At 39.1% G+C, this 26,179-nt stretch overlaps 2 protein-coding genes across 2 annotated transcripts in view; one reads left to right on the forward strand and one right to left on the reverse strand.

The window, feature by feature from the left end:
- arl15a (ADP-ribosylation factor-like 15a) overlaps positions 1 to 3,696 on the reverse strand; it is a 113,672-nt gene extending 109,976 nt beyond the window's left edge. Inside the window, exon 1 of the mRNA XM_008418092.3 lies at positions 3,556 to 3,696. Coding sequence (XP_008416314.1) covers positions 3,556 to 3,627 — 72 coding nt within the window. The 5' untranslated portion in view covers positions 3,628 to 3,696. The remainder of the gene's footprint in view (positions 1 to 3,555) is intronic.
- Positions 3,672 to 17,305, forward strand: snx18a (sorting nexin 18a). The gene is made up of 2 exons (XM_008418095.3): positions 3,672 to 5,431; positions 16,029 to 17,305. Exons 1-2 carry the CDS (start codon positions 3,982 to 3,984, stop codon positions 16,280 to 16,282), a joined length of 1,704 nt encoding a protein of 567 aa, XP_008416317.2. The 5' UTR covers positions 3,672 to 3,981; the 3' UTR covers positions 16,283 to 17,305.
- The last annotated feature ends 8,874 nt before the right edge of the window (positions 17,306 to 26,179 follow it).

The following is a 26,179-nucleotide window of genomic DNA, read 5'->3' on the forward strand; positions in this document are numbered from 1 at the left end:
TTGGAACGGGAGCCTTGAGAAATCCTGCCAGTTAGATGGAAATATAGGGCTAGACACATTATAATAAAAAGATTTAATACCTGAATCTGTTTTAGGTAAACTCCTAAAACCAGATTTTGTCAATCTTATTTGCTTTAGCTTCACAATGGGAGTTCAGCATGCTTTCTTTTTTCATAGTTTTGTGAAATCCTGCTAGTTAGTATTTGTGAAATATTGACTTTGATCCTCAAACTACATAAACCCTTTTACCCATGATTTTCTATTATGATCAATGGCATATTCTCTTACTTTCACATTTTCAGAACAGCCCAAGAGACTTAGACCCTAGGGAAACAGACAGAGAAGTGTATTGAACATAGAACTAACATTGAGATTTTGAAAACAACTTTTTTATCGGAATTGTTGTGGATGCCAAAATTCTGGGACTGTGGATTTTCTAAATTGCATTTTTTTTTCATTATTATTATAATTCTTTTTATGCTCAAATTAAAGACTGCAATTTTCATTATTTCTTAATGCAAGAATATGCTACTGCCACGGAAGATTTATTTATTAAAACATTTTTTTTAGACGATGGTAAAAGAATTCATAAGAATGTTTTTATCAAATGTAATGTATCTTTAGTAGCCAAACCTTTCATTAATGACTTTCTTTTTGCTGAAGACTTTGTTTTTTGTTTTTCTAATCGTAGCTCTAATAAATCGTTGTTTTTTTATGACAACTGTTATTCTTCAGAACAATCTTTCAGAAAAGTTTTGTTTTCATTTTCTGTTGGATTTTAGTTTGTTTGTTTGTTCAGTTCCTTACCAAAATGCTTTGTTACAGTGGAGCCCTATGCTCTATTGAGGCCAGATCCTGACTGTCCTTGTTCCAATGTGTTTGTGTCTTGCATCCAAATATGCTTTGGTGAACTCCTTGTAGTAAGAAGAAGCTACTCCCCATTTCTTTGAAGACTTGGCTTTTACAGAGTATAATTCTGCTGGAAATGGTTTTAGATTAGCCTAATTTCGTATTTCTATTGTTAATATAGAAGGGACAGGGTAAATAGAAAGATGAATGTGTATGCAAAAGATTTCAACCCTATTGGATGTGCTAGTACTGGCATCATTGTTAGCTCTGATCTGAACTCCCATCACCTTCAAAAGAGTTTGCAGGCAAATCTAATCTAACACAGATAAATTCAGTCGACAGAAAGGTCAGATAATTACAGTATGCAGGAGTTATGCAGGAAGAACAAAATTAGAACTAAAAGTACAGAATCATGCTATTTTCCCCTGGTTACGTAAGGCTGAAAATCACAGGTTTTCTCAGGCAATGCAGTGTGATATAATTCCTGTTCCCTGAAGAGTGCCCTGGTCTTTAATATTTCATAGGACTTTCTATAAATGCAATCTCTGTGAAATAGGTCAAGTGGAAGGTGAACTGGGTGACATGCGTTCACATCTGAAAGCTACAGGCTTCCTTTAGAAGGACAACAGACGCTGAAGCATGAGCTTTAGCATCTACAGTGTTTTGAGTCACTGAACTGAGAAGTTTGTTTCCCTTAGGCGATCTGAATCAGTCAAATGTGACAATGGAGACCTCTGGTGGCCACTAGGAGTATGGCGGTTGAGCAAACAATACCGAATGTATTTGAAGGCGGTTTTGTTTCAGTATAACCTTCTTGACTGAAATACCTACTCTACATACGTATAAAAAGGTCAAATTTCACATTATATAGAGAGCTGACACTTTAGTGAAAACAGTACAGACTGAGATCATAATTCACACAAAATAGTTTGTTTAGATGTTCAAAAATATTTAAAACCATAATACTTAAACATGTTAGGAATTCCACTTTTGCCGTGAATAAAAGTATCCACTAGGGGGAAGCACCTACCAAAGTGAAACACATCTGGTTGTTTCGAGGTTTGAGCTATTCCATTCATTTTGTATGATTTCCTAAAGGAGTTACCTCTGTTTATGTTGTAGAAGGAAAAATTAGCAATTGCTCTGTGAAACAGAAGTTCTAGTCCATTACATAGACAACACAGAAACAATGGAAACAGTTAACTTTGCACATACACACTCACTCTTACAGTCATTAACAAGTTGTCAAATAACATGACAGTGTTCCAGTGGATGGAAATGGAAAATTAAATACTCAGAGAAAAAAAACCCCACTGTTCCATGTGAGAGGAGTGTGGAAATTCCACTCTAAAATCCCCACACACAGATGAGATTTACGTCTCTCTTGATTGAATGAAAAGTGTATTTTTAGAAGGATGACTCCTAACTCATTAATGTAATTGTAAAAGACTTAAAAATAGACTTTCAGTGACCTACAGTGAGCTGAGTCAGCAACTCACCTGACTGCACTAATGGATAGAAGAATGAAAAATTCCTTTGTCATCGGGATGTCTGTCATTCCTTTGAGCTGATGAATGATGACACAAGGTTGGGAACAGTCCAAGTCAGCTTGCGCCTTGATTAAATCGAATACATCAGCTAGTCACTATTTGACTGACTGAACTCTTGAACTCAAGATTGAAAAAGATTAACATTTTGTGTCATATCCAGCTGAAGTGAGACCTAACAGACTTACCAAATTATTTCTTTACTATAGTTTTAATTCAAAGAGTTGTAGAAGAAAGGAACCGGAAGATACCAAAGATCGACTGTCCAAGTCAAATTGTGGTTGAGCACAGCCATGCCCTGTTTTAATATTAATTCAACAAGTAGCCATATCATGGCTACTTGATATGGCTAGTAGCCATCATGAAGTTATGATGACTTCATGAGAAGTTATCATAACTTCATGACTTCTCATGAAGTTATGATTGACTTCATGAGAAGTCATGTCATAACTTCTCATGACATGAGAAGTTATGACTTTCCACATTATAGTAAGTTTTGTCTAATTAAAATCAATGTATATTCATGTTTAAACGAGAGAGGTCGTACCAGACAAATGACAGCATTTTGATATTATTTCCCTAAATTAGGATTTAGCATTTGTAATTAAGCAGTTTTATCCACAGGGTGGTGGGTTTGGGAGGTTTAACATGAAAAGATTAGTTTAAATTATTTCCCTTGTGAATTCCTTCAGATTAATTATATTATAATTCTTACTAATTATTTTTGATCACTCTCTAAATCATCTGGTAATGGGCTCAAACATAGATATTTGGAAATTATTTATTTATTATTAAAATCTTTTTAATGATCTGGAAAAAAATGAAGCAAGACGAAAGAGTGAAAACAGAAGAAACATTTTTTGTTTTTTTTCCACAGCACTAATGAGCTAAAAAGGAGGGGGCTCAACCAGAGTAAGAAACGCAATTCTGCTTAGGGCCTTAAAGATACTTGGACCGGCCCTGAACGGAAATTTCATAGATTCCGTATCTGTTTATTATTATTATTATTATTATTATTATTATTATTATTATTATTATTATTATTATTATTATTATTATTAATTTATTTATTTATTTATTATTTTCTTTTAATTTATTTTATTTTTAATTTATATGAAGAATGCATTTTTAATGAGTTGTCACCATTACCACCACTCACCTTTAAGTAGTCCGTGGCGGGTTTGGGAGGTTTGAAACGCCCAACACAAGCAGCGCAGGAGGTTTGATTCATGTTGTCTGCAGCTGCTGCATGTTGTCGTTGCTCCGCCCTCGACTGGTCTCGCCTGGTCTCCGTCGGATTGCTGCGCAGCGCTTAAAGGCAGAAGAAGCGTCGGTGGGAGCAGGACGGAGGCTGCAGCGCAGCGCAGATCAGTCCGTGTTCACACGCTGCAACCGCTGGATTTAAAACACCGCCGCTTCCGATCAGGTCGGAGTCCAGGGGAGGCAGAAAGGCAGTTTAAAGCTCCAACGTTGAGCTTGAGGAGGATTTTAAAGACATATTTTTGGGGAGGTGGGTTGACTGCTGTGTTCCCCTCCTGCCCCCGTAAGTGATCCCGCTGTCCCGCTTCCAGCTGCCGTGTGAGCCATGGCGCTCCAAGCCAGAGTGATCTACGACTTCAACTCTGAAAACCCGGGGGAGCTGTCGGTGAAGGAGAGCGAAATCCTAACTTTGATCAGCGAGCAGGACATTGATGGCTGGCTGGAGGGCTCCAACAGCAAAGGGGACAGAGGACTGGTACCCGCCTCGTACGTGGAGATCCTGAGGAGCGAGGCTGCGCTGAACAGCTACAACATCAACGCGGAGCCTCGGTACTCCAATATCCCAGCTGGAGGCTTGGACAAACTCCAGAACTTCTCTAAGCCGCCCCCAGTAGGGCTAACCGCATACACGGCGCCGATACAAGAGCATCACAACAACAAACACCACATCCAAGGCAGCGATGATGACTGGGATGATGACTGGGATGACAGCTCCACTGCAGCAGATGAGCCAGGGAATGTGGGAGGAAGGTACCAGGACTCCGAGGGCTCCACATACAGAATGACAACACACATTGGTCCAAGAGGGAATGTAGGGCAGGCGAAGAGCTCAGCCACAGTGGGCAGGAACCTGAACAGGTTCTCTACCTTTGTGAAGTCAGGAGGAGAGGCGTTTGTGCTCGGAGAGGCGTCCGGCTTTGTGAAGGATGGGGACAAGCTGTGTGTGGTGATGGGTCAGTACGGTCCGGCGTGGCAGGAGAATCCTTACCCCTTCTCCTGCACCATTGACGATCCCACCAAGCAGACCAAGTTCAAAGGGATGAAGAGCTACATCTCCTACAAGCTGACCCCCACGCACACCCAGAACCCTGTGAGCAGGAGGTACAAGCACTTCGACTGGCTCTACGCTCGCCTGGCGGAGAAGTTCCCAGTCATCTCCGTGCCACACCTCCCAGAGAAGCAGGCCACAGGCCGCTTCGAGGAGGACTTCATCTCCAAGAGGAGGAAGGGTCTCATATGGTGGATGAACCACATGACCAGCCACCCTGTCCTGTCCAAGTGTGACGTCTTCCAGCACTTTCTGACCTGCACAGACGAGAAGGCCTGGAAGCAGGGGAAGAGGAAGGCTGAGAAGGACGAGCTAGTGGGAGCCAACTTCTTCCTCACCATCAGCACTCCACCGGCTCCCCTCGACTTCCAGGAGGTGGAGAGCAAAATTGACGGGTTCAAGACCTTCACCAAGAGGATGGACGACAGCACCATGCAGCTCAACGCCACCGTTAATGAGTTTGCTCGCAAGCAGATGGGTGGATTTAAGAAGGAGTACCAGAAGGTGGGGATGTCATTTAAGGCTCTGAGCCAGGCCTTTGAGATGGACCAGCAGACATATTCATCAGGACTCAACCACGCCATCTCCTTCACTGGAGATACCTACGAAGCGATTGGAGAGTATTTTTATGAACAGCCCAGAAAAGATCTGGACCCAGTTATGGATTTGTTAGCTCTTTACCAAGGTCACCTGGCAAACTTTCCAGATGTCATCCATGTCCAAAAAGGTAAAACCAACTACACTGAGGCATTTTACAAACTTCTCACTCAGTCAATCCTTTAAAATGAAATAATGCTTTAAGGAGCTTCCCCCAACGTGGTAGCTGTGTTTATGTGATAAACTTACAAAGTGCAAAATTACACATGAACACATCACACTGATGTTCAAAGGGCAGGTAAGCAGGTTTAACTTGTAGAGAGTAGGAGTGGTTTTGTTTAATGGGCTTCGGGGTTTTGTATTTGAAAGTCTGAACAGACATTACATTAAAAGAGTCACTAATACCGTCCTGGAGTTTCAAAACCCTTGTTCAACTGCTGACTTTATTCATTTCTAATGAAATTGATAAAACAGTTAGAACAGATATATCTTTCTGAATTTAAAAAGCCCTTCTAAAGGATTGAAATTATTCATTTCAATAACAAAATATGTAATCAGTCCTTTTTTTTCTTTGCATTGTTTAAAACTCATCATGTAGTCTTAATCTGACACTAAAGCTGCGGTGGTCAGTTTCCCACTTTGGTTCACAAATGAGTCAGCACCTGCCTACTTATTTGTAAAACTTTTTTCCTATACCGAATAAAGTTCTTGTAATTTTAGCATCAACAGTACAGTAGCTCAGAGAAATAGACATTTGTTCTTGGCAGCAGATTTACTACTCCTACTTAATTTACTAAAATTGTGAGGAGAATCAAAGCTCAAGTCAGAAACCTTGCTTTATATCAGCACTATCCCTCAAAACAAGGAGTTTTAAATAAGATTTAACATCTTTTCACGTTAATGTGGCACTATACAAATGAACGGTTTATTTGCCTTGACTGATAAAATAATAAATGCCACAGAAATGTCCATGGAGGGCCAGATTTGGCCCACAGCCTTGAGTTTGACACATGCTCTCTAAACAACTGACCTCTATGGCCACCATCTTGTTATGACCTTTTTAAGCCTCTGCTAACCCAAAAAGAACACTTTGAAGTCTGGACTTTTTTAATTCCATGTGGCCTGTCCTAATTTAGCAAAGTCCGGTGTTGGCTAGCCCACATTATCAACCCCAACAACTTTCCAACCACAGTCAGACAACAAGAAGCACATTTAACTGAACATCTTTTCACCTTTCAAACACATTGATAGGGAATTAATGTTGTCATTGCTCTATATTTTTCAGAAAAAAAAAAAAAATATATATATATATATATAATATATGTATATATATATATATATATATATATATATATATATATATATATATATATATATATATATATATATTCTCAGGGTTATTTTTGGCCACTTATGCATCCCAATTTCAGGAATTACATGGCCAACCGTATGTGGTCAGATTTTTTTCTGATGTAAAATATTACATGTTACTGGGTAATATAGTTAAATTTGTACTTTACCGTTGTTATATCATAACACCAATGTCTTATTCCATTTATAAACCACCAATAAATAGTTTATAAATGATTTGTAAATGAGTAATCGTTTCACTTTAAGCGTCTCTAATGGTCAGATTTGGATAAACAAATAACTTCTAGTCTGAAATGTCATTCACACAAGTCAGCAACAGAACTTAGGTCAGTTCCCAGAATAAACAGAAGTTGTGTTTGCACTTGAAGACTTGTTAACATGCAACTGCTGCTGCTCCTGTTTGACTCACCTGCTCCATGAACAGGGTAGTTATTTACCTGTGCTTAATGTTCTGTGACTGGCGGTGGCTTATTGACATTGAGAAAATGTCATTTTACATGTTGCAGGTATATTTGCAGGTTTATCCTTCACAAATGATTGTGTTTTCTACACTAAAACTTCAGACTGACTTAGGGCGCTGTCCATATAAGTGTCACCAACTGTTTCATTCTTTAACACAACGTGTCAAAGTGTCAGTCATGATTTGAGGTGAAGTTTAGAAGGACAATAGTCGGCACAGCAGAAGTATTAATAATCCATCTAACACCTGCTTCCTTCTTAGAAAAGAGAAAATACTAACAATGCTATGGACATTAGCTTTATTGAAGCTTTTTAAAAATGCAGAAGCACATAAAGCAGACACGCACATATACGTGTTCTATTTTTTTGAGGCTCTCATGTCACTTCTTTTAAAGTCAGAAGTTTACATACACTAAGATTACTCTGCCTTTAAACAATTTGTAAAAGCCAATACGATGATGTCATGCTTTATACATTATTTTTCTGGGAAAATCAGAATGAATCAGACAGGATTTCCAAGAAGAGAACTGTGGACTCTGAACAGTTTGGTTCATCCTCGGGTACAATATATATATATATATATATATATATATTTTCAGATACTATACAACTGAATGTTCCAATTCATATGTTCAAGCTATTAAATTAAGTATAAACAGCATGGACATGTCCAGCCATCATAACATCCTGGACGGAGAAAGGCTCAGTGTTCTAGAGATTTGCTTTGCTTCGAATTGTCCGTGTCAAGCCCAGAAGAAAGTCAAATTAAATTATGTAGATGCTGACTGAAACTGCTAAACGTGTTATGATCCAAACAAAACAAGTCTTGCTGACTTGGCCTGAAATTCCACTCAGTGGAGAAGAAGCCATTACATAAGGGGAAATATTAAAAGAAAAGATTATGGCCTAATAATGAAGAAACATCTCAAGGCATGAGGGAGGAAGCTAAAGCTTAGGCATAAATGGTTCTTTTAGAAGGACAGTGAGCCTAATCGTACCTATGCATTAGTTACAAAGGGAGTTAAGGACAGTAAAGTCGGTGTTTTGGAGCATCACAAAGCTCTGAGCTCAGTCCCATTAAAAAAAAATATGTGGGCAGAGCTCAGAAGGTGTGTAAGAGGGAGGCATCCCACAAACCTGACTCAGTTAAACCAGTTCTGTCAGGAGAAAATGGCCCAAAATTTCAGAGATTCAGTGTGAGGACACCCAAAACGTTTGACCCAAGTGTTTGATAATCCAGTAACCACTGTTTTCTATTTTTGAAGCAAAAAAACTGAGATGTAAACACCTGTGTTCTTAGTATGTACTGGTTGCTCATGGGCACTCTCCTATTGTTAAAAACTTTCGAGGCATATCTCTGAAAAAAAGTCCTTATTTACAGAAAGCGTGCAACGTAGTAGGAAGTAGCAACCTAACATTTACCACAATTTCCAATCCATTCACCTGGAATGGAAATTATCTGAAAGAGTTTATCGTTCTCTGGTAGCAAAGAGGAACTCAATGATTCCCCAAAGTATTCTGAGTCCTTTCTGCCCTTTTACCTCCACTACAGCCATTTCATGGTACCAGCTGTTTATCTCCAGAATAATGATGAGAGATCGTCTCATACTTAATTACCATTTAAAGTTAATGGAAAAAGTTTTGAGTAGAAAGTTTGTAAGATAGATTAAAGATTAATTATATCCTTTTACATGAATCTGCTTATCTTTGTGATAGATTTTCGCATTAAAGATTCATGGTAGTGTTATTTAATGCTTAGGATTTAAACTGCTTAAAATATTAAGAATTTGAATGTGAGTTGTAATCTGGTGCCAAGCAAAACATTTATACCTTCTGCTATTATTACTACTACTAAATCAAGTACAAAATTATCTGAATAATAATATTTGACCTTTGCAGCTTTCTTTAATAGAATGTAAGTGTGAGACCAAATCACTCTCGTATGTCTGACAAGTTAAAAACATTACAGCAAATGATATTCTGAAGATGATTTGTGAAGTCCTACCTTTGTGAATGTGTAGTTTTCTGTGGGGAAGGAATGTTTTACCTTTCAAATTATTTAAATGAAGAAAGTACACAACCTCGCACTAAGAATCTATTTATTAACATACTTAAAGGGTTTCTTTAAGTTAAGAAGGACAGCCTATATTCCACCATGTCGACGTGTTCCACAGTGTGCAGGCAGAGGGGTGTTATGAAATAATGTCTTCAAATGTGACATCATCTCTTTATATTTCCACATAAAAAACAAACATAAAAACTTACAATTTCAACCACTCCTTTTCTCAGGAGGTTAAACTGGTTGGACTGCTTTATGAACTACAATATAGTTTGGTAGTAACATGTCTTTTTTTTTTTTTTTTTGCTAAAATGGGATATAAACCAACATGAGTTAGGCATTTTTAAAATTTATTTCTATTTATTTTAGTTCCAATGCCAATATATTTCGGATTAGACTGGTGAAAATCTAATGTGAAAAGTTGTCATAGATAACACCACAGTGACCCAAATCTGGTCCTTGTGGTTTGCCGCTATAGTTCTGTTTTTATTTGTAATGCAGGATATATCTGTATTTTGACAGCACACGATGTCAGCATTATTTTTAATGCATTGGTGTCATATCCCTTAGATGAAACTGTGCTGATGTTAATAACCAATGTTCATTTCGATATCTTGTCGTTTGTGCATGTGATGTGACTGGGGGAGGGAATTAGTCTTGTGGTATTTGTACGGACATATGACCGTGGTAGCAATGTTTGCAGGATTCGACAAAGTCGCTAAGTTGGCTACTGTGGGGTCACTATTGTTATCTGAGCACATGCAGACATGAGCGAATGGGTGGGTCTGTCCGCCTCTTGCCTCTCACAGCCTAGCAAGAGAGGACAGTGGCAGATTTTCAAACCTTTGAGGACATAGACCCATACGTAAGATTGGTGGATAACAGCGGTTTCACATATAAGTATCAATCGATTGTCTATCACTCAAAATTAAGGAAATCGTGGCTGATCAATCTGTGCATCCCTAGTGAGAATGTTTAGAATATTAAGCGAAGGTTGTCTTGAGTAGCGGTAGATGGTCCAATTTAACCAAGAGAGTTTGTGTGAGAAGAACGTCCTGCTTCACTGGCATGACTTTTTAGAAGATGCTTGGAAAAGTAATTTGATGTTATCTGTATAGACAACTGAATAACACGCAGTTTAAACGTAACGACTCCTCGTTACTCCTGGTAAAACTTGACTGACAGTTTTCTGAACATCAGTACCTCCCAATATATGCAACTGTTAAAGTAATTCCATTGTGACAGAGTAAAATGTGAAATCTTTGTGATGCAAAACATGCGACTGTATAGGCTTGCACTCTGTCCTAGTCTAAACTCAATCAATCCATGCAAAACTTGCACCAGTCTGAGTTTGTTTCCTCCTCTTGCTTCCTGCTGCTGCTCACCGAATACCTTGTGTTTTGCATTATGCTGATGACAAAGCCTGTGGATACCTCCGTCGGATGGGTCCCTGCAAAAAATTGGACCATTTACTCCACAATAGATTGTGCAGAGGAAGCAGGACAGACTGTGTTTTGGCTGCAGTAACACACAAACCTCCCAGTCCACTCAAGCCAAGTTTGCCACGTAGACTACAAACACAGATTCACAAACGTAACCAAAACAGCGGTGCATCCTATCTGCACAGGCTATTGTGCTAAAGCAAGTTTATGTTAACGACTGAGCGATTTGGGGAACTGCTTTTTAGGCACAATCCCATCATGCACTGAAGGAGAAGACAGTGTGTGCAGTCGAAGAGAGGTGCGCCACAGGGAGCATATTGTCTGTAAAAGCACTTTGATCTCTTGTTTTTCATACTGACTGGGGCGGTCTAGTCTTTCGTATTACTTTGAGTTCAGTTCATTTATCTTTGTTTTTCCCATTCATGAATCCTTTCTTGTTTGGGTCATTATGCAAGTGGAAACACATTGTTAATTCTATTCTTTTTATAGGGAATGTGGAAGAGGCAAGAGACAGACATGCTCTTCTAGGACGTGATAAACAAACATGTTTCCACAATGAAGGTGACATATGGGATTACTTTGGGCCACGTAAACTCACTGAAGTCAGTTCATGTTTACTACTTGCCTCAATATCTAGGATTCTTATAAAGTACTTAGCTAAAACGAGTGTGTTTCTGTTTTAACTCTGAATCCCATAGATGGCGGTTTGTTTGTAGCTTGGTCCCCATCTGTTACATGCAAAGCAAGCGTCCACCCAAGTATTGTTCAAATGTTCTGTGCAGGGAGGTTTTATTGCTACACTCATCTGTGCACAAGTCGAGAAACATGGCCACATCCTTTGTCATAAAACCAAAGTATACATTTCCTCCACATAAGTGGTTGAACAGAAACTGTTGTCGGGGATTGAATGATTCAACGACAATGACTAACGGAAACAATCGTTGAAACTTAGATGTAATTGAAATATTCCACAGGGTTTCAAGTCCATTTTCTGTCTTCAAATTCATGTTTCCGGAAATGTTTATTTAGTGTGGCCATTTTTAGCTTTGTGGACCCGTAAACATCAGACAGGATGTTTTATGTCCTGGTCACCAGTGAAATGCGAGCTTTCCTGCAAGAGAACCTTAGCTGTCATAGTATTGATCTCCACCTTCACAAAGATCCCATTAGTCATTACCCTGCAGCTTTAAGGGGACAACACCAACTCATGCTATTGACTGGCTTTGGAAAACCTTTCAGTTCTCTATTTTTGTCTAAAAAATCATTTTGAGGCTCTGACAGCACTGGGGTGTGACATTTCCTTTTTATTTTAAGCTGTGGAAAAAGTGGAAGGAAGATTGATCGAGTTTAGAAATGGCAGTGTCAAAAGACACAGCAGAACTGCTGCTAAAATGAAAAGTACTTCTGTGTAGCTAGTATTTTAATTTAAAGTTTCAAATGGAACATTAGAACACATGGCTGCATTTGCATGTGTCTTAATTAGGGCAAAAAACAAGAAAAAGACTTTCCTACATTTTATTCACTCAGGGATCCCCAATACCCCGAGCAAACGTTTTCATGTCTTATCAGTCATATTAGAACAGGAAGTGATAAAAAAAAAAAACGACAAGGAAAGTGAAAGAAAGCAGCAATATACCAGGAGGCTGGTTCATCCTGCTGAGTCAGCCTCACATTGCCGTGTAAACACCTGAGGCATCATAGCAGCTTATTTGAATGTCCTCTGCAGCTCCACCAGAGGCGGTGGAGCGATGAGACGGGGATTGTCTCTGGCTCGTCCGCTCTGGCTCAGGTCGTTGCATAAATGGGGATTACGTAAGGGCTGAAAAGGCTCCCTGCGCAAGGGAACTCTGTGCCACGTTCACGCTCCACAGTCAGAACTTTTTTAACAAAACAGTCATCAGGAAAAACTCCTGTTTGGAGCGCTGCTCATCTGCACGCTGCACGTAGTTCTACTGCGTTTGTGTGTTAAACGTCTGCAAATGTATGTGCTTAAAAATAGCAGCTTGCATCTCTAACACAGCTGCCAACTGTAAAAGAGGAAGTTAGAGAAGGAACAGAAGTGAGTTTTTTTTATTTTTACAGTTGAACATCAAAGACAGCTCAGCTGGTCAAAGAGAAGAGTCTGGGAATTCAGTTTTGAATTTGTTTTCATTACAGGTATTTTTGTCAAAAATATGTAGAAATTATTAGGTGGCACCTGTAAAAGATTTTGCACCCTTTTAAAAACATAAAGTAAGTTATACATTTTGAGGTATACGTAATGTCGCAACACTGAAAAGAGCAAAAAATATCTTTATATTTCTAAATGGAAGTATTTTTGCTATAAAATGACGGTGAGTTCTGCGATTAAAGGTTAATTTAAGGATTATTTTGGACATATTTGCCAGTGTTGCTAATAAAAGTTACATAATTAAACAGACACAATCTAGTCCCACTTGTGCCTGAATTACATTTGATTGACAGAGTCAGCTGCGTTTTCAGGTGCAGCTGAAAACTCTTCCCCTGTCTGTCAAACAGAATGCTCAGCCTTAGGGTAAAGCTGCTCATTCCAAGTTTGTAAACCAGGTTTCAGCTGACTGTGATGATTAAAAGAATACAATTACCAGGGTTGATCACTCAGAATGATGTTTATTCGGTCCAACGAGCCCACAGGGCGGTCGCTGTACCTCAGCAATGAGCTGAGCTATTTATAGAGGGCCTCAGTTTGTTAGGACTGGGATGAGCAAATGTAAATTACAAATTCTATCTTAAACTTGTGACAAAAATCAAAGAGAGTAGATTGAAAATTATTATAATCTGGCCAGGATTTTAACCAGTCTTCAGGTTGAGGTTTGTTTCTTTGCTGTAGCTTATTTTAGCTGCCAGGTTGAACTGTGGATGACAGCAAAACAAAAGCAAGAGAAATGAAGATTTTTGTTTCGGTATACCACATCTAAGATACAGCAAATGCAGCATGGTTTAAAGTATTTTTCTGTTGCTCGAGGTTCACAGATACTCAAACCCAAAGTATTTTTTGGCAGGTTGTGCGGCAGCTGTGTGCAGCATGATGTGGCTCAGCATACTGCAAAGTGCTAACATCATCCTCTGAGCCTCAGTTATTTTTCTTCCCATGAAGTTTCTCTTTTATCAGTTTGGTCCTGCACATGCATCCCTCTGTTGTTGTGCTCACGTCCTTAGCTTGTCGTTCGTGCTACCTTTTGTTAGAATCTTGTGCATTGGAAAGAAAAAAGACAACACAGGAACTTGCATGCAAACTTTAAGGGGAAAAAAGTGATGTGTGTGTGTGTTAGGCATTCTCTGGCGTCATGTTCCAGGAATCGTCAGAGTCTCTGCTCAGGCCTGGTGACTCAAAAAAAAAAAATCCCACGACAATGTGAGATGTTTCGCTTCATGCCTCACAGACGCCAATCTCCTCTGAAAACCTGTTCACCTGTCATTGTTAACTATTCTTAATTTATGTTGACTGCCGTTTTTTTATTTATTTAAAAATTGCTTCACATCAGCTTCAACCCCCGAGTGAGCTCATGTTTCTTCTCTTGCCCTTTGAACAAACAATTCACTATGTATATTGGCGTAGACATTTAAAAACACAATCACACCTCCTCTGTTTAACCTGCACAGTTTTAGGTGCGTCAGAAAAGTTCTAATAAGGAGAAAAGTTCATAAATCATACATTTATGCCTTATTTGGTAGTGTCATGTTCCTGTCGAGCAGGTTTTCATTTGTGATGTTTGTTTCGCACAACTTGTGATTTTTTGAAAATGACAGAAAGGAACTTTTCAGTGTTTGCACGTTCTTATCTAAAGGCTTGCTCTGCAGGAAGTTTGAGGCGGTGTGTGAAAATGCCGTTTTTTAAACCTTTGTCTCGGTTCACTTACACCACAAGAACCCACCACAGTGACGAGAGGAGCATTCAGTATGTGCGAACACTCAGAGCAAACGTTGCTCGGTCTCTTAGCATGAGTGTCATGCTCACAATTTTCACTTCCTTTCCTAAATTTATCAATCCTTGTATGGTTGATTTCGGGGCATTTTTTACTCCCTGTAGAGCTGTTCTAGGGTAAAAAACCTTATAAGTACAATAATGTAGTCCAAGAGACTTTAAATTGAATAGATTGGAAAACGGTGAGAACTAAAGCTGGTCTGCTGATAGTTTGACCTGAAAGTCAAAAATCATCACATTTTCTAATCACTGAATACACCATATATACATAACCCCTTCCAAGACATGCTGTCGACACTCTTCAGTGAGAAAGTCGTTACTGTGGGAAGCAGTAACAAAAATGATGCCAGAGGAAGCACAGAGATATGACAATATATTATCATTTCTACGATGGCATGCTGACTGTTTATTCAGGCTGCTGCAACAGGTGACGTTGTTTTGCTCCTTTGCAGTTTTTGTTAGTTTTATACTTGACTTTTTCTGGTAGGAAAATGAGCCACACAATATTGATGATAACTTCTCTGATTTCTCTTCAAGAGAATCAAACAGACATATCAGATGTTCTTAATGGGATAAAGATAAAGTTTGTTTCTGTAAGTTCGTAGGAGTTAAAGGTGCTGGATGTGGTAGCTTCATTATATCAGAAATCATCTATTTATTGAATTTAGAACAACGTGTTTTTTTATCTGCTGTTCATCAACCAGTGCCTTGGGTTAAAGTGTAGCAGGACGTTCAACCCGAGGACATTGGTGGAAGGTGGTAAATTTTTCTGTTGATCGGTGGTTTTTGAGACTTAATAATGAGCCAGAAAGCACAACAGTGAAGCAAAGACAAAACTCGAAGTACAGCTGCACAACTAAATTAACCACAATAATAATTTAAACTCTTTTATATTTTATTGACAATAACAGTAAATTGGATTTTTATCTTGAAGTAAAATTTTAGTTTCATTTAGAATGACTAAAATGTAGTTCTGTAAAACATTTGGTAACTCCATGCAATTTTTTTTTTTTTTTTTTGCATCTTGTCAAATTTCCTCCTCACATTTCAAAGTTATTTTATTAGGATTATATGTACAGATGTGTGTGATAGCTAAAGTGGGAATAGATTTTGGCTGCAGAATACCCTAATAAGGACAGTGTGTGTTTGTTTAACTCTGGTAGTTGGCATCAGGAATGCCGCAAAAAGTCCCTTAAATGGTTGAAGGCTCCAGGGTGACATCATGTCATTTATATGTTTTGAGTGTGGGCCCCAGATTTTCTAACTATAAACAGATATGAGGCTCTGCCTGGTTCCCAGGAAGCTTGGAGCAAAAGCTTTCAGGTACTTACGTTGAAAATGTTAAATCTGTTGGATCAGTCAGCTCATTTCTTTCTTCTTTTTTTTCTAGTTTTAAGAGCAACCAGCAAGCATAGAAATACTAATTTTTGTGTTTTTCATCATCTCCTAACAGGAGCCTTGACGAAGGTGAAGGAGAGCCAGAAGCACGTGGAGGAGGGCAAGATGGACCGGGCGCAGGCAGACGGCATCAACGACCGCTGCAACATCATCTCCTGCGCCACGCTGGCTGAGATCCAGCACTTCCACCACATCCGCGTGAGAGACTTCAAGGCCCAGATGCAGCACCATCTCCAGCAGCAGATCGCCTTCTTCCAGAAGATCACGGGCAAACTGGAAGAGGCTCTGCAAAAGTACGACAACGCGTAACGGATCACCCGATCCCGTTTTTGGGTCTCGACGACAAACGGCCGTGCCGCTCCCGTGATTGGTCAGTGGGGTTTTGGCTAGAAAAGGGCGATACCTCGCAGAGACTGCTGGGAGCTGACGTCAGAGCAGGACGGGACGTTTATGGGGAGGACACCAAACGAAATTCCGTTTGCATTTCTTTGTCTGGGACGTTTACACGTGTATTTTTAGAAAATTAAGCCAGTTTTAAGTGCAAACACAGTTGCCTAGAGTTTATAGGGATCAATAATAATAATAAACGGATTAATCTTGGGAAGACGAAGAGCAGAGAGAGAAGCCTGTTTTCACTGTTGCCTAGACATCTGGTGCAAGACTTCCTATATCAGGAGTTTTTAACCTTACAGGACAGTTTTCAAAAACAATTTTTGGTCTCAGCGCCTCTCCAGCAGCAGCAACACTCCTGTGGCCAACACACTGCCTGCCTGCCTTCAGGAAATATTTATTCTCAGACAAACAGGACAGAATGTTTACAGGCTCCTCACCGAGCAGCGACTGTCACTGCTGCTTCTCTGTGCCTTCTGACTTTGTCTCTCTGGTCATTTTTGTTACTTATTTCTAACGACTCTTATGTGCTGATAATGCAGACATACAATCCATTTGTTTTTACAAGGCTCCACTCTATGAATTCCAGCCTATGTTATCGAATTGTGCCATTTCTTTTTCTAAGTTGTTCTGGGATTAGATTTTTAACATCCTGCTCACAGCAAGCACTAATATCATGTTTCAGCATGCACAGCTTAAATGACAATGGTAAACACTTTTTACACCTTATGTTTGTTTCTATTTGTGTCAGAAAAATGTTGGTCGGAAGGCTCAAGGTTAACAGAAGCAGGCTGCTGGGAGTAGAGCGTTTCTTACCAGTTTCTATAATGCCGACCTTTTTAAAAGCAGCATTACTGATGTTTTTAAACTTTATGATGATTGTATCATGAAGTTATGATTGTAGAAGAGATGCAGATTAAATTTATCCTTCACAGAAATATATTAGCTTGTCCTGTTTTGTATTTTTTTTTTTTTCGAAATAGAAAAACACATGACATATTGGCACCGCCGTTACAGATGTGGAAAAATTATTAATTTATTCCTTCATCGCAACAGCTTGAATGGAATGGAAGACATGAATGGCTACCTACACATCTTGACACATCAGAAACAATGATTCATAGTTTGGTCATTAGAGTATTTCTGGTAAGAGCCGGAGCAGCAATAATGTTAGTAATTTTGTCATTATTCAGTTTCATGTACATAAGCAAAAAAACAAGTCTCCAGTAGGTAGCCCTGTGGTCCTCTGTCGAGGAGAGGAGGAAATAAGGAAAAGTGCTTGATAGAGACAGAAAATGTGCTCTGCTGAAAACTGTGTTTATAGGCCCAACACAGGCATACTAACATTGTAAATGGTTTGATGATGAAAACAAACTTTAAAAAGGATGCAAGAGGGGAAACCGCAAAGCAGAAACCAGCATGAGACAAGCAGAAAACAGAAAGGTCTGACAAAGGGCTGCATGAACTTAGGGGCTTAAATTCTGTGGAGGCTGATTAGTGAAGTGCAACACAGGCGAGTCTAAATGGTGGATGAACAACAGCTGTAAGCGACAGGGGCTTAAGCTGATGGAAAATGACAAAATAACAGAAATAATACAAAGAAACTCTGGAAAAACAAAGAAGAGCAACAAAGAGCTAAAACAGGAAACACCAAATAGCATGAAATGTTACGAAATAAAAAGATAAAAGTTATAAAATAAACTGAAAACATTTTGGATGTCTAAGTGGGCTAGAAGACTTCAGAATCCAAAGGTAGCACTTTCAATGCATTTAAGCATTATTCTAAAGCCTTTTTTAAAGTTATTTGCCATATTATGAGTTATTATTCTAACTCACAATATAAAGCAAACACATTTTGTACAAATCAAACAAACCATTAAATGAATGCAAACAACAGCATCAGTAATGTGGTCACAGCGGAGCTTTATGACGCTAAAAAAGACAAAGGCAGCAGAACGCTGCACAGCTTTTTGCAGGCTCTGTCCCTGGAGGACGGCTGTGCTGTGTCTGTGGTTCACGTTATGCTCACAGATCTGCTGACAGCACAGAGGTCAGCCATCTGAGACAGCTGGTCCATGTTAGAAATGTCAGAGCGAACGACGGTGAACACGGCGTGAACAGGAAAAGGTCACACCGACAGGTTTTCATTAGCTTTCGTCGCCATCACTGAAAGCCAAGAGGTTATCTGACCTCACATTTTCTGCTTGTGCAGGATGACAAGTTATTGGAGAAATGTTCGCTCTTCCTGCTGGCCTCGGTTTGCTACCTAGATGTAAAGATATGACGAACTGAAAAATGATATTTGCAGTCTCATAGATGTAACACTGAGCAGGAGATTAAAAGAGGAAGTTAATGAACTCTAAGCCAAAGCAGAACTGTTTGCATGACAATGTTTTGGCACCATCAGGCGTTAATCTCATAACTTTGAAGGTTTGAAGCAATGTCGGCATTTTCTTAAGCATAGCAGGCAGGTAGTTTCATTTTCAACTTGCTGATGTTTCATTTTAGACATTTGCTCAGTGAAAAGATCTTTGTTATTTCTTAAACCTTGACTATCAAGGTAAATCTGCAATGCAAAGTATTTAGAAGAGAAACAAAGGCTCTGGATCTCGCGCAGTCTTCTAAAATTTGAAAAAGCTTTGAATTATCATTCATTAGTCTAACGTATGGGACAAATAGATGCATTATCAATGTAAAATTGTTATTTTTAGATGTAAAGTTGTTTTGAGACTTTTAAATATCTTAATTATGTTAATTTGTTATTATAATTGACATAGTTATATACAGATTACAAAAAACAGCCTGTCAGACACAAGTTAGTTAAATTTTACTCTGAGTCTAAACAGTGTGTTTATAAAGGTAATCAAATGTTCTGAGACTTTGAATTTCAAAAAGAGGCCATTTGAAACGAGAAGATCTGGAATTGTAAAATAGGATTTAAAATGTTTTTTTGTTTTTTTGGAGAAAAAACCTATCAACTACGATGCACAAACAACTAAAAACCACCTGGCAAAAGCACTTGCATATAAACAGCCTCTGAAGAAATAAACAGTCTCACATTAAATAAAGTCATAATATAAAACAAAGTAAACCAGTTTGTAGAACCACTGCAGCAATAACCATCGTCTCTTTGCCACATTGCTTCTGTTCACTTTCAGACATTTGTTCATGCAGCGTGTCTGAAGACCCGACGCATCTTTACAGTCAGGTGGAGGTCTGGTTTCTGACTGACCCTAATGCTTCTCAGGCATTCTGCTGTTAAACTCGTTCTGTGTTTGGGATCATTGTTCTGCTGATATCCAGGTTTTTTCTGTCAGACAGACAGACAGACAGCCTCACTGTTGATTCATGGATTCATGTGACTGTGGATGGAAAACAGGGCCAAATCATCAACACTTCACCACCTTGTCTGACTGACACCAGAACGTGTTTATATGCTAATTTATTCTATAGATAGTACTCTCCATTATGGCCAAACATCTTCATTTTAGTCTCAGTTATTTAATGATTATCCATATGCAACTTTGCAAACCTATAATATTCTTATTATTTTTAGATAGTAAATGTTTTTCTCCTGCTCGTTTTAAGTTAATGCAGGATCTCTTGTGTTTCTGACCATATCTGACTTTGAAACTGGTGAGTTTTTTGGGACATCTCTTGGGAAGATCAGCAACCGCCTTAAATGTTTTCCACTTATAACCATTGTTCTTGTAGAATAAAATACTTCAAATAGTTTGAAAATAGATATACAACTCCTTTCAGATTGAGGGTGAGCAACAGTTGGTTCTCTAAAGGTTCCTGCTGATGACCATGCTGGCCATTTTAATAAACCTCCACTGGTGAAGATATGCCTATTTGACCAAACTAGGAGTTAATGAAAAATAGTGCTTCATACTATTTTCTTAAGCATGAAGCACTTTGAGAGGTGTGTCTGTAAAACCAGGTGCTATAGAAACTTTTACTGTCGTACTTAACCAAAAACATCTGATAAGTAGCATATGGCTGCTGCTTTCTCTATTAAATCCAATGTGAGCAGTGAGAAATTACTTTATCCTGACTGGAAACAATTTCTTAAACTTGTCAACAACTGGTTCGCCTAAGCTCTGTTGGTCACTCTTTTTATCCTAACCTTTATAAGTATCAAACATTCATTTAAAAACATTAAATATGAAGTGCTTGTGGATTCATTAATGTGGTGCTTCAGTTAATGAGCCTTCTGTTGCCACAGTGACATACATATTAGTGTCTGGCTGCTTTCAGATCTTTTTGTTTTTGTTTTTTTTCCCCACTTCATCAGATTCGACTGGATTCTTGCAGACTTTAACATTCATCCCTCAGGCTTCATGTCCGACACGTCCAACCCTTTAGGAAATGGGTGCTCCTATTTATGCATTCGCTCTCTCCAGCCTACAGCTTGCATTGTTCTAAATTTGTAAAACTCTTGAAATGTCACATGTTTTTAAGGTATTTGCAGTGTCAACATTTGAATTTCACATGATATTAAATGCTTATGCGAACGACTATTTTTTAGTGTTTGTCAAGCATAGTTTCAGTCACAATGTTTGGTGTTGCTTAGCAAAAAACTACAGTTTTACATGAAACAGATTTATTTATGAGGTAGAGCGCTGTCAGCTGCTGGCTACATGTCACAGACACAAACGTCGAGTATTTAGGAGAATCGGCCATTAGAGCAACACCAGAAATGCCCTCCAGATTCAGCAGAAGAGCCTGATAAGGCTCCCACTGCCGATGAGCGATAAACATTAGGATACAAGGTTTTCTGCAGGAGTCGTCCCATCAGAGCGCACAAACAACCCTTGTAGCCTTTCAGTGCTTATAAGGAACATCACGTTCACAAATGTTATTACTGCGCTCATGAGACTTGGCTCATCTCTCTTTTGGATGCGCAGCAGCTCTCAGGAATTCACTGAATGCAACCCAGAAACATTTTGTACATTTTTAATCAGAGTGCTGATACCTTGCAGATGAGAATATCTCCACATGCCTCCTCTAGAGACGGGATGATGAATGCATATCGCAGAGAAACAGCAGAGTTTGCACAGTTCACCTGTTTTCTCTTTTCAGAAGAGTCCTGGTTTGTTTTCTCGGATGCAGAAAATCAGTTTTGGAAATAGGTTCCTTTTAATAAGACAGCATTGATGTAGGATTTGAAACAAATATTTTTGCAAAGAATTTAATTAATATATCATTTTGGACTTATCTTCTTCTATAACACATGCGGTCCCCATCAGAATTATACTCACCATGGCCGTGATTTTTCTCAGCAGAGATTTTTTTACTTGGGCTAATGCCCAAGGCAGCATCAGATGGAAAAATATAACTTTGTGTATCAAATCTCCCACTTCCTGCTCAGAAAATAGAGATTAGCCTAGGACAGAAATGCATATAATTCATATCTAATATAAACCCCACAAACCTCTTTGGGTATAATTTCTCTTGGCAAGTCGTATTTTTTCCCCAATCATTAACAAACTTCTATCATATTTCTAGCTGAATACTATTATGCCTTTAGGTACTGCTCACAGATTTGTAATATTCAGGAGGCCATTCCAGAAGTTAAATGTCTGCTGCCTGGTGTGTTTAAAAAGCATTTCTGATGTTTGTTTGGGATCATTATCATGTTGGAATTCCTGCTTGTGACCAGATTTCTACCATCTGATGAAAACTGTCACCCACAGACAAACATAAAATAGGTTAGGATCTTCAGGATCAACACAAGAACCGACTTGCCTCAAGCCTGCTGTGAAACTTCTGGAAAATCCAGTTTCACTGTTCAGAGAGAAATGATTTAGATAACAGACTAAGAGGGAGCCAACTCCCTGAATCAAATTAAACATTTTAAGATTTGACTGACATTCGCAGCTGCCCCACAAACCAAATGCCTTCCAAAGAAATGTCTGAAGATCCGTCAAAGCAAAGACCGACTGACTGCAATGTCAAGATGTGTGTTTTGGATAATCAAGATAAGGATTTAAAAACGAAGAAGTCTGTAGCAACTGTTATGCTTGGTAGTGGCCTCATACAGAGTTGTTGTTTTGTTTTGGGTTTTTTTTTACTACATGTGGTAACAGTGGATAAAATGAACCAAATAATGAAGGATGACAACCTCCAAATCTCCAAGCAGAAAAAAGTCAGGTATGTGGTTTCCCTGCAACTTGGTAATGGTTTTCACCCAGTTAGTAGTGACGATCTTTCTGAACATTTGAGCCCATTTTACAATTCAAGCAAAAATAAAAGGGTAACTTGTGCACCTAATTCTTGGTTTTAAACATTTATTGTAGCTGTTTATTGTCAGTTCTAGAACATACAGTTCAGTTAAATTATAAATAGCTCAAAAATTAATCTGACATTTTTGCTCATGGTGAGTTTATGCAATGTTTCACTGAAACTCCACATATACGTTGCTTAAAATCCTGAGTATATCCTCCTAATAACCACATCATATCCATTTTTATGACACAATATCCCACAAATCACCACTATGTAACTGACCCCAACTTCCCTCATCTGCCTCAGCTGATTAAAGTCTTCCAAATGTTAAGCTATAATGGCAGGAAATGACCCGAGTCCAACCGAAAAGATTTCATCCTTTATGTTTCTTCTTCTAGTATTTCTACAATAAAAGAGGAAGTCACCAGACCAAACAGGATTTCTGTTAAAAGGAAATGGTTTGTTTTAGGTGGATGAACAATATTTCAAGTGGAGGTGCTGATTTGAGAAAAAGAACGTGCAGTTCTTGCTTGTGTTGAAATCATGTTTGTCTGTCTGGTGTTGCCTTTTGTTTGCTAATACCTCCTATGCAATAACTGTCAGTATAGCCAGACTGATCTTACATAAAGGAGACATGTTGTCCTTATTCTCTTTGTCAATAAGTTTGCGTAATGACTTGACATGTTACAGGAATGCATTAATCAACCTATGCACAGCAGATGCACTTTCCTCGTCTATGAAAGGTTTTCCACACACTACCGCCTTTCAGGAGACAGATTCCTAAAGTTGGGGTTTGGAATGACTGAGGATGGATCCATATCAAACTGTATGAGATGAACTGTAGCTGGTTTGTGAATGAGCAATCAAACTTTGGTGTGGAAAACATGAGAACACCGGTCCGCCTAAAATCACAGGTTTCAATCCACTTCAAGTGAACTAAATACAGGAACAAAACTACACAAGGCTTTCTGGGTAAAAACAACCATAGCAAATGCAAGTACAGTAGGATATAGTGGACCCTTCTTTATTATTGGATCCACATATTCATTGCTTTTTCTGTGGAACATAACTTCAAATTGTTTGAGAATAATCTGTCTGTGGAATTTTTGGAGAGCAAATCTGAGGGATTTGAAAGAAAATGCAGAAATCTGAAACACCAGGAGTGTAATTTATTTTCCTTGGTGCTGATTGGCTGTATCCCCAAGAGCAAGAGCACAGATGAAGACTCTAGATATTAGCTGAGAATTAATGCATATTAGGATATATTTCAAGTTTGAACTATTAAAACGAGCTGTTCTAAGCATTTTAGAAGGGATCTCAATTATTCTCAAATTTTAGCAGAGCACAAATGTGAAAAGTGGCACAAACAATGTATAGAAATATATGACATGCTCAGTGGAAAGTTTCCTTGGTAGGAATAACTGGATGCCATTCTTGAAATTCCCCAGCTACAACACAGGTCAGGAGGTTGCCATGTCATTTAAAAGGACCAGACGTTTTCAAAAACTGTATTTTAAAGGAAAACTCAGACTGACAGGAAATATCCCAGTCTACCGGGATATTTACATCTAAACATATTTTCAAAATAATTCAAGACACTACATTTACTAAGTTTCTTGTCACGAATTCCACTACAAGTAAAATGCTCTTCCAAACTGATTCAGGTTATTTTGAGTTAGTTCCTATCTGTTCTCGTCATCCCATCAGATCAGACGGCTCAGTCACGTACGGGACTTCACTTCATCAAAGCGACAAAAACAATTACACGCATCCTCATTGTGTGCTAAAACATACAACCATTTACTGCTGTTCCTTCCCTTTGTCTGTGAAGGTATGACCAGGGGGAAAAATGTCTTCTGTTTTTCAGAGTTCATGCTTTAGGAATGTGCAGCGTTTGCCTGCAGTCAGCAATTTCCCTGCTGAAGGCGGGGAAGGGATGGGTGGTTGAAGGGGGGCTCTGTCTGATTCTGTTTTTAATTACGGCCCAGCTCGTACAGCCGTTTGATCGGCAAACAGAGACCCAGTCCTGACAGATTCCTGACGCAGCCGACAGGTTCAGGTACGGACAGGGTTAAAGAGCAGTCACAGCCGGAGCACCGTTTTCACAGGCTTCATGTTTCAGCCGGGGGTGAAAAACCCTCAGCTCCTCCTGACCTCCACCTGTCTTGTTTTAGGGTTGTTTCCCTTTTTGCCACTTCAAAACAACCAAAAGAGTCTCACTTCAGCTTTTTCATGCTGAGTCACAAACACCAGGCCGTCCTCACATGACTGCTCCCCTCTTTTTTGTCTCGTGACCCCTGGAAGGTTTTGTCAGCGCAGAAATCTGCTGACGAGTGGAGAACTGTCAAACAAGTTCCTCCCTTTAGAATGATAGCATCGGTGACCTGTTGCTGTGCATTGCTTAGCACACCCTGTACCTGAGATATTTATCTTCTTACAAAACAACGTGAAGCTAACTAACTGTTAAGCTCTTAGGTCGAATGTACAACATGTGCTGTGTGTTTTCAGTAAATCGAACTCTGTCACACCCAGGAAACAGGATGCCTGTCTGAAAACCGTCAGAGTCAACTTTTTTGATGCTCTTATACACTCAATCACAGAGCGATTAACTAAATGTGTTTGGTTAAATTTCACGAGCCACACCCAGGCCTGGTTACTGCCAGATTTTAAGTGGTTGAATGGAACCTTCCTGACGACACGAAGTAGGTTGAATGGTCCTGAAAAGCAACACATTGTTCTGTAATCTGAAGAAATTCAAGAGCGGAAGGAAATGAAAACTGGAAATGGTCATAAAGTCATCTCTAAAGCCTTTCTAAAGAGCTTTTATCCAGAAATGGATGATGGAGCAATGTTGAAAATATGCCCAAATTACTCCAGGACTTCATCAATGACTCTGAATGCTGCCATTGTAATTATTAAGATTATTTTTGTTTGATAATAACTTAGACATTTAAGTGTGGCAAAAATGTAAAAACTAATTAAATCTGTAAGCGGGTAGATACTTTTTCACTTTCCAGTAAAATGTTTTCCTCTATTTTTGCGAGTTTGTTTGGTGTAAACTGGGTATCCTGTTTAATTTTGCTGTAATGCAGCGGCACTGCCAGTCCATGTCAGCCATGCAGGAAGTAAGATTAGACAAAAATGTGGGTCTGGTGAGCAGCAGCAGCTCCCATTAGATCATCCACTGACCTCAGTGCAGCCCTCTCCGGAGGGCGAGACCTCTAATACCGGGAAATACACACTACACCCAGTGTTAGAAATGAGTATTGTTGGCTAAAAGCACAATTTTATACAGCAAAGACAGTATTTAACAGGGCTCAGACCACTTTGTTATGGCAGTTTCTATGGGCGGCTGCGGTTTGAAATAGGACAAACACAAACACAAGATGCCCCCTTTAGGTTTGTGTGGAGAAATCGGCATCCTGCCACGCCTGTTGTTATTATTACTGAACCCTAATACTAATCTCTGCTTGTTTAAAGGATTCAGAGCCACACTGTCTGAACTCAGCTGTTATCTGAGTTGTTTTTGTCTCTTCAAGTAGCAACTTGTGTTTTTCTTCCAGTGACGTTTCCAGAAGCTCTTGG

Source organism: Poecilia reticulata, chromosome 9, assembly GCF_904066995.2.
Source record: "Poecilia reticulata chromosome 9, P_reticulata-male-v2, whole genome shotgun sequence".
NCBI classification, from domain to species: Eukaryota; Metazoa; Chordata; class Actinopteri; order Cyprinodontiformes; family Poeciliidae; genus Poecilia; species Poecilia reticulata.

Bases quoted from the DNA above. Each gene is read 5' to 3' on its own strand.
- snx18a (XM_008418095.3), top strand. From the start codon at position 3,982: ATGGCGCTCCAAGCCAGAGTGATCTACGACTTCAACTCTGAAAACCCG. The intron at 5,432-16,028 runs GTAAAACCAACT...ATCTCCTAACAG, and splicing joins TGTCATCCATGTCCAAAAAG to GAGCCTTGACGAAGGTGAAG.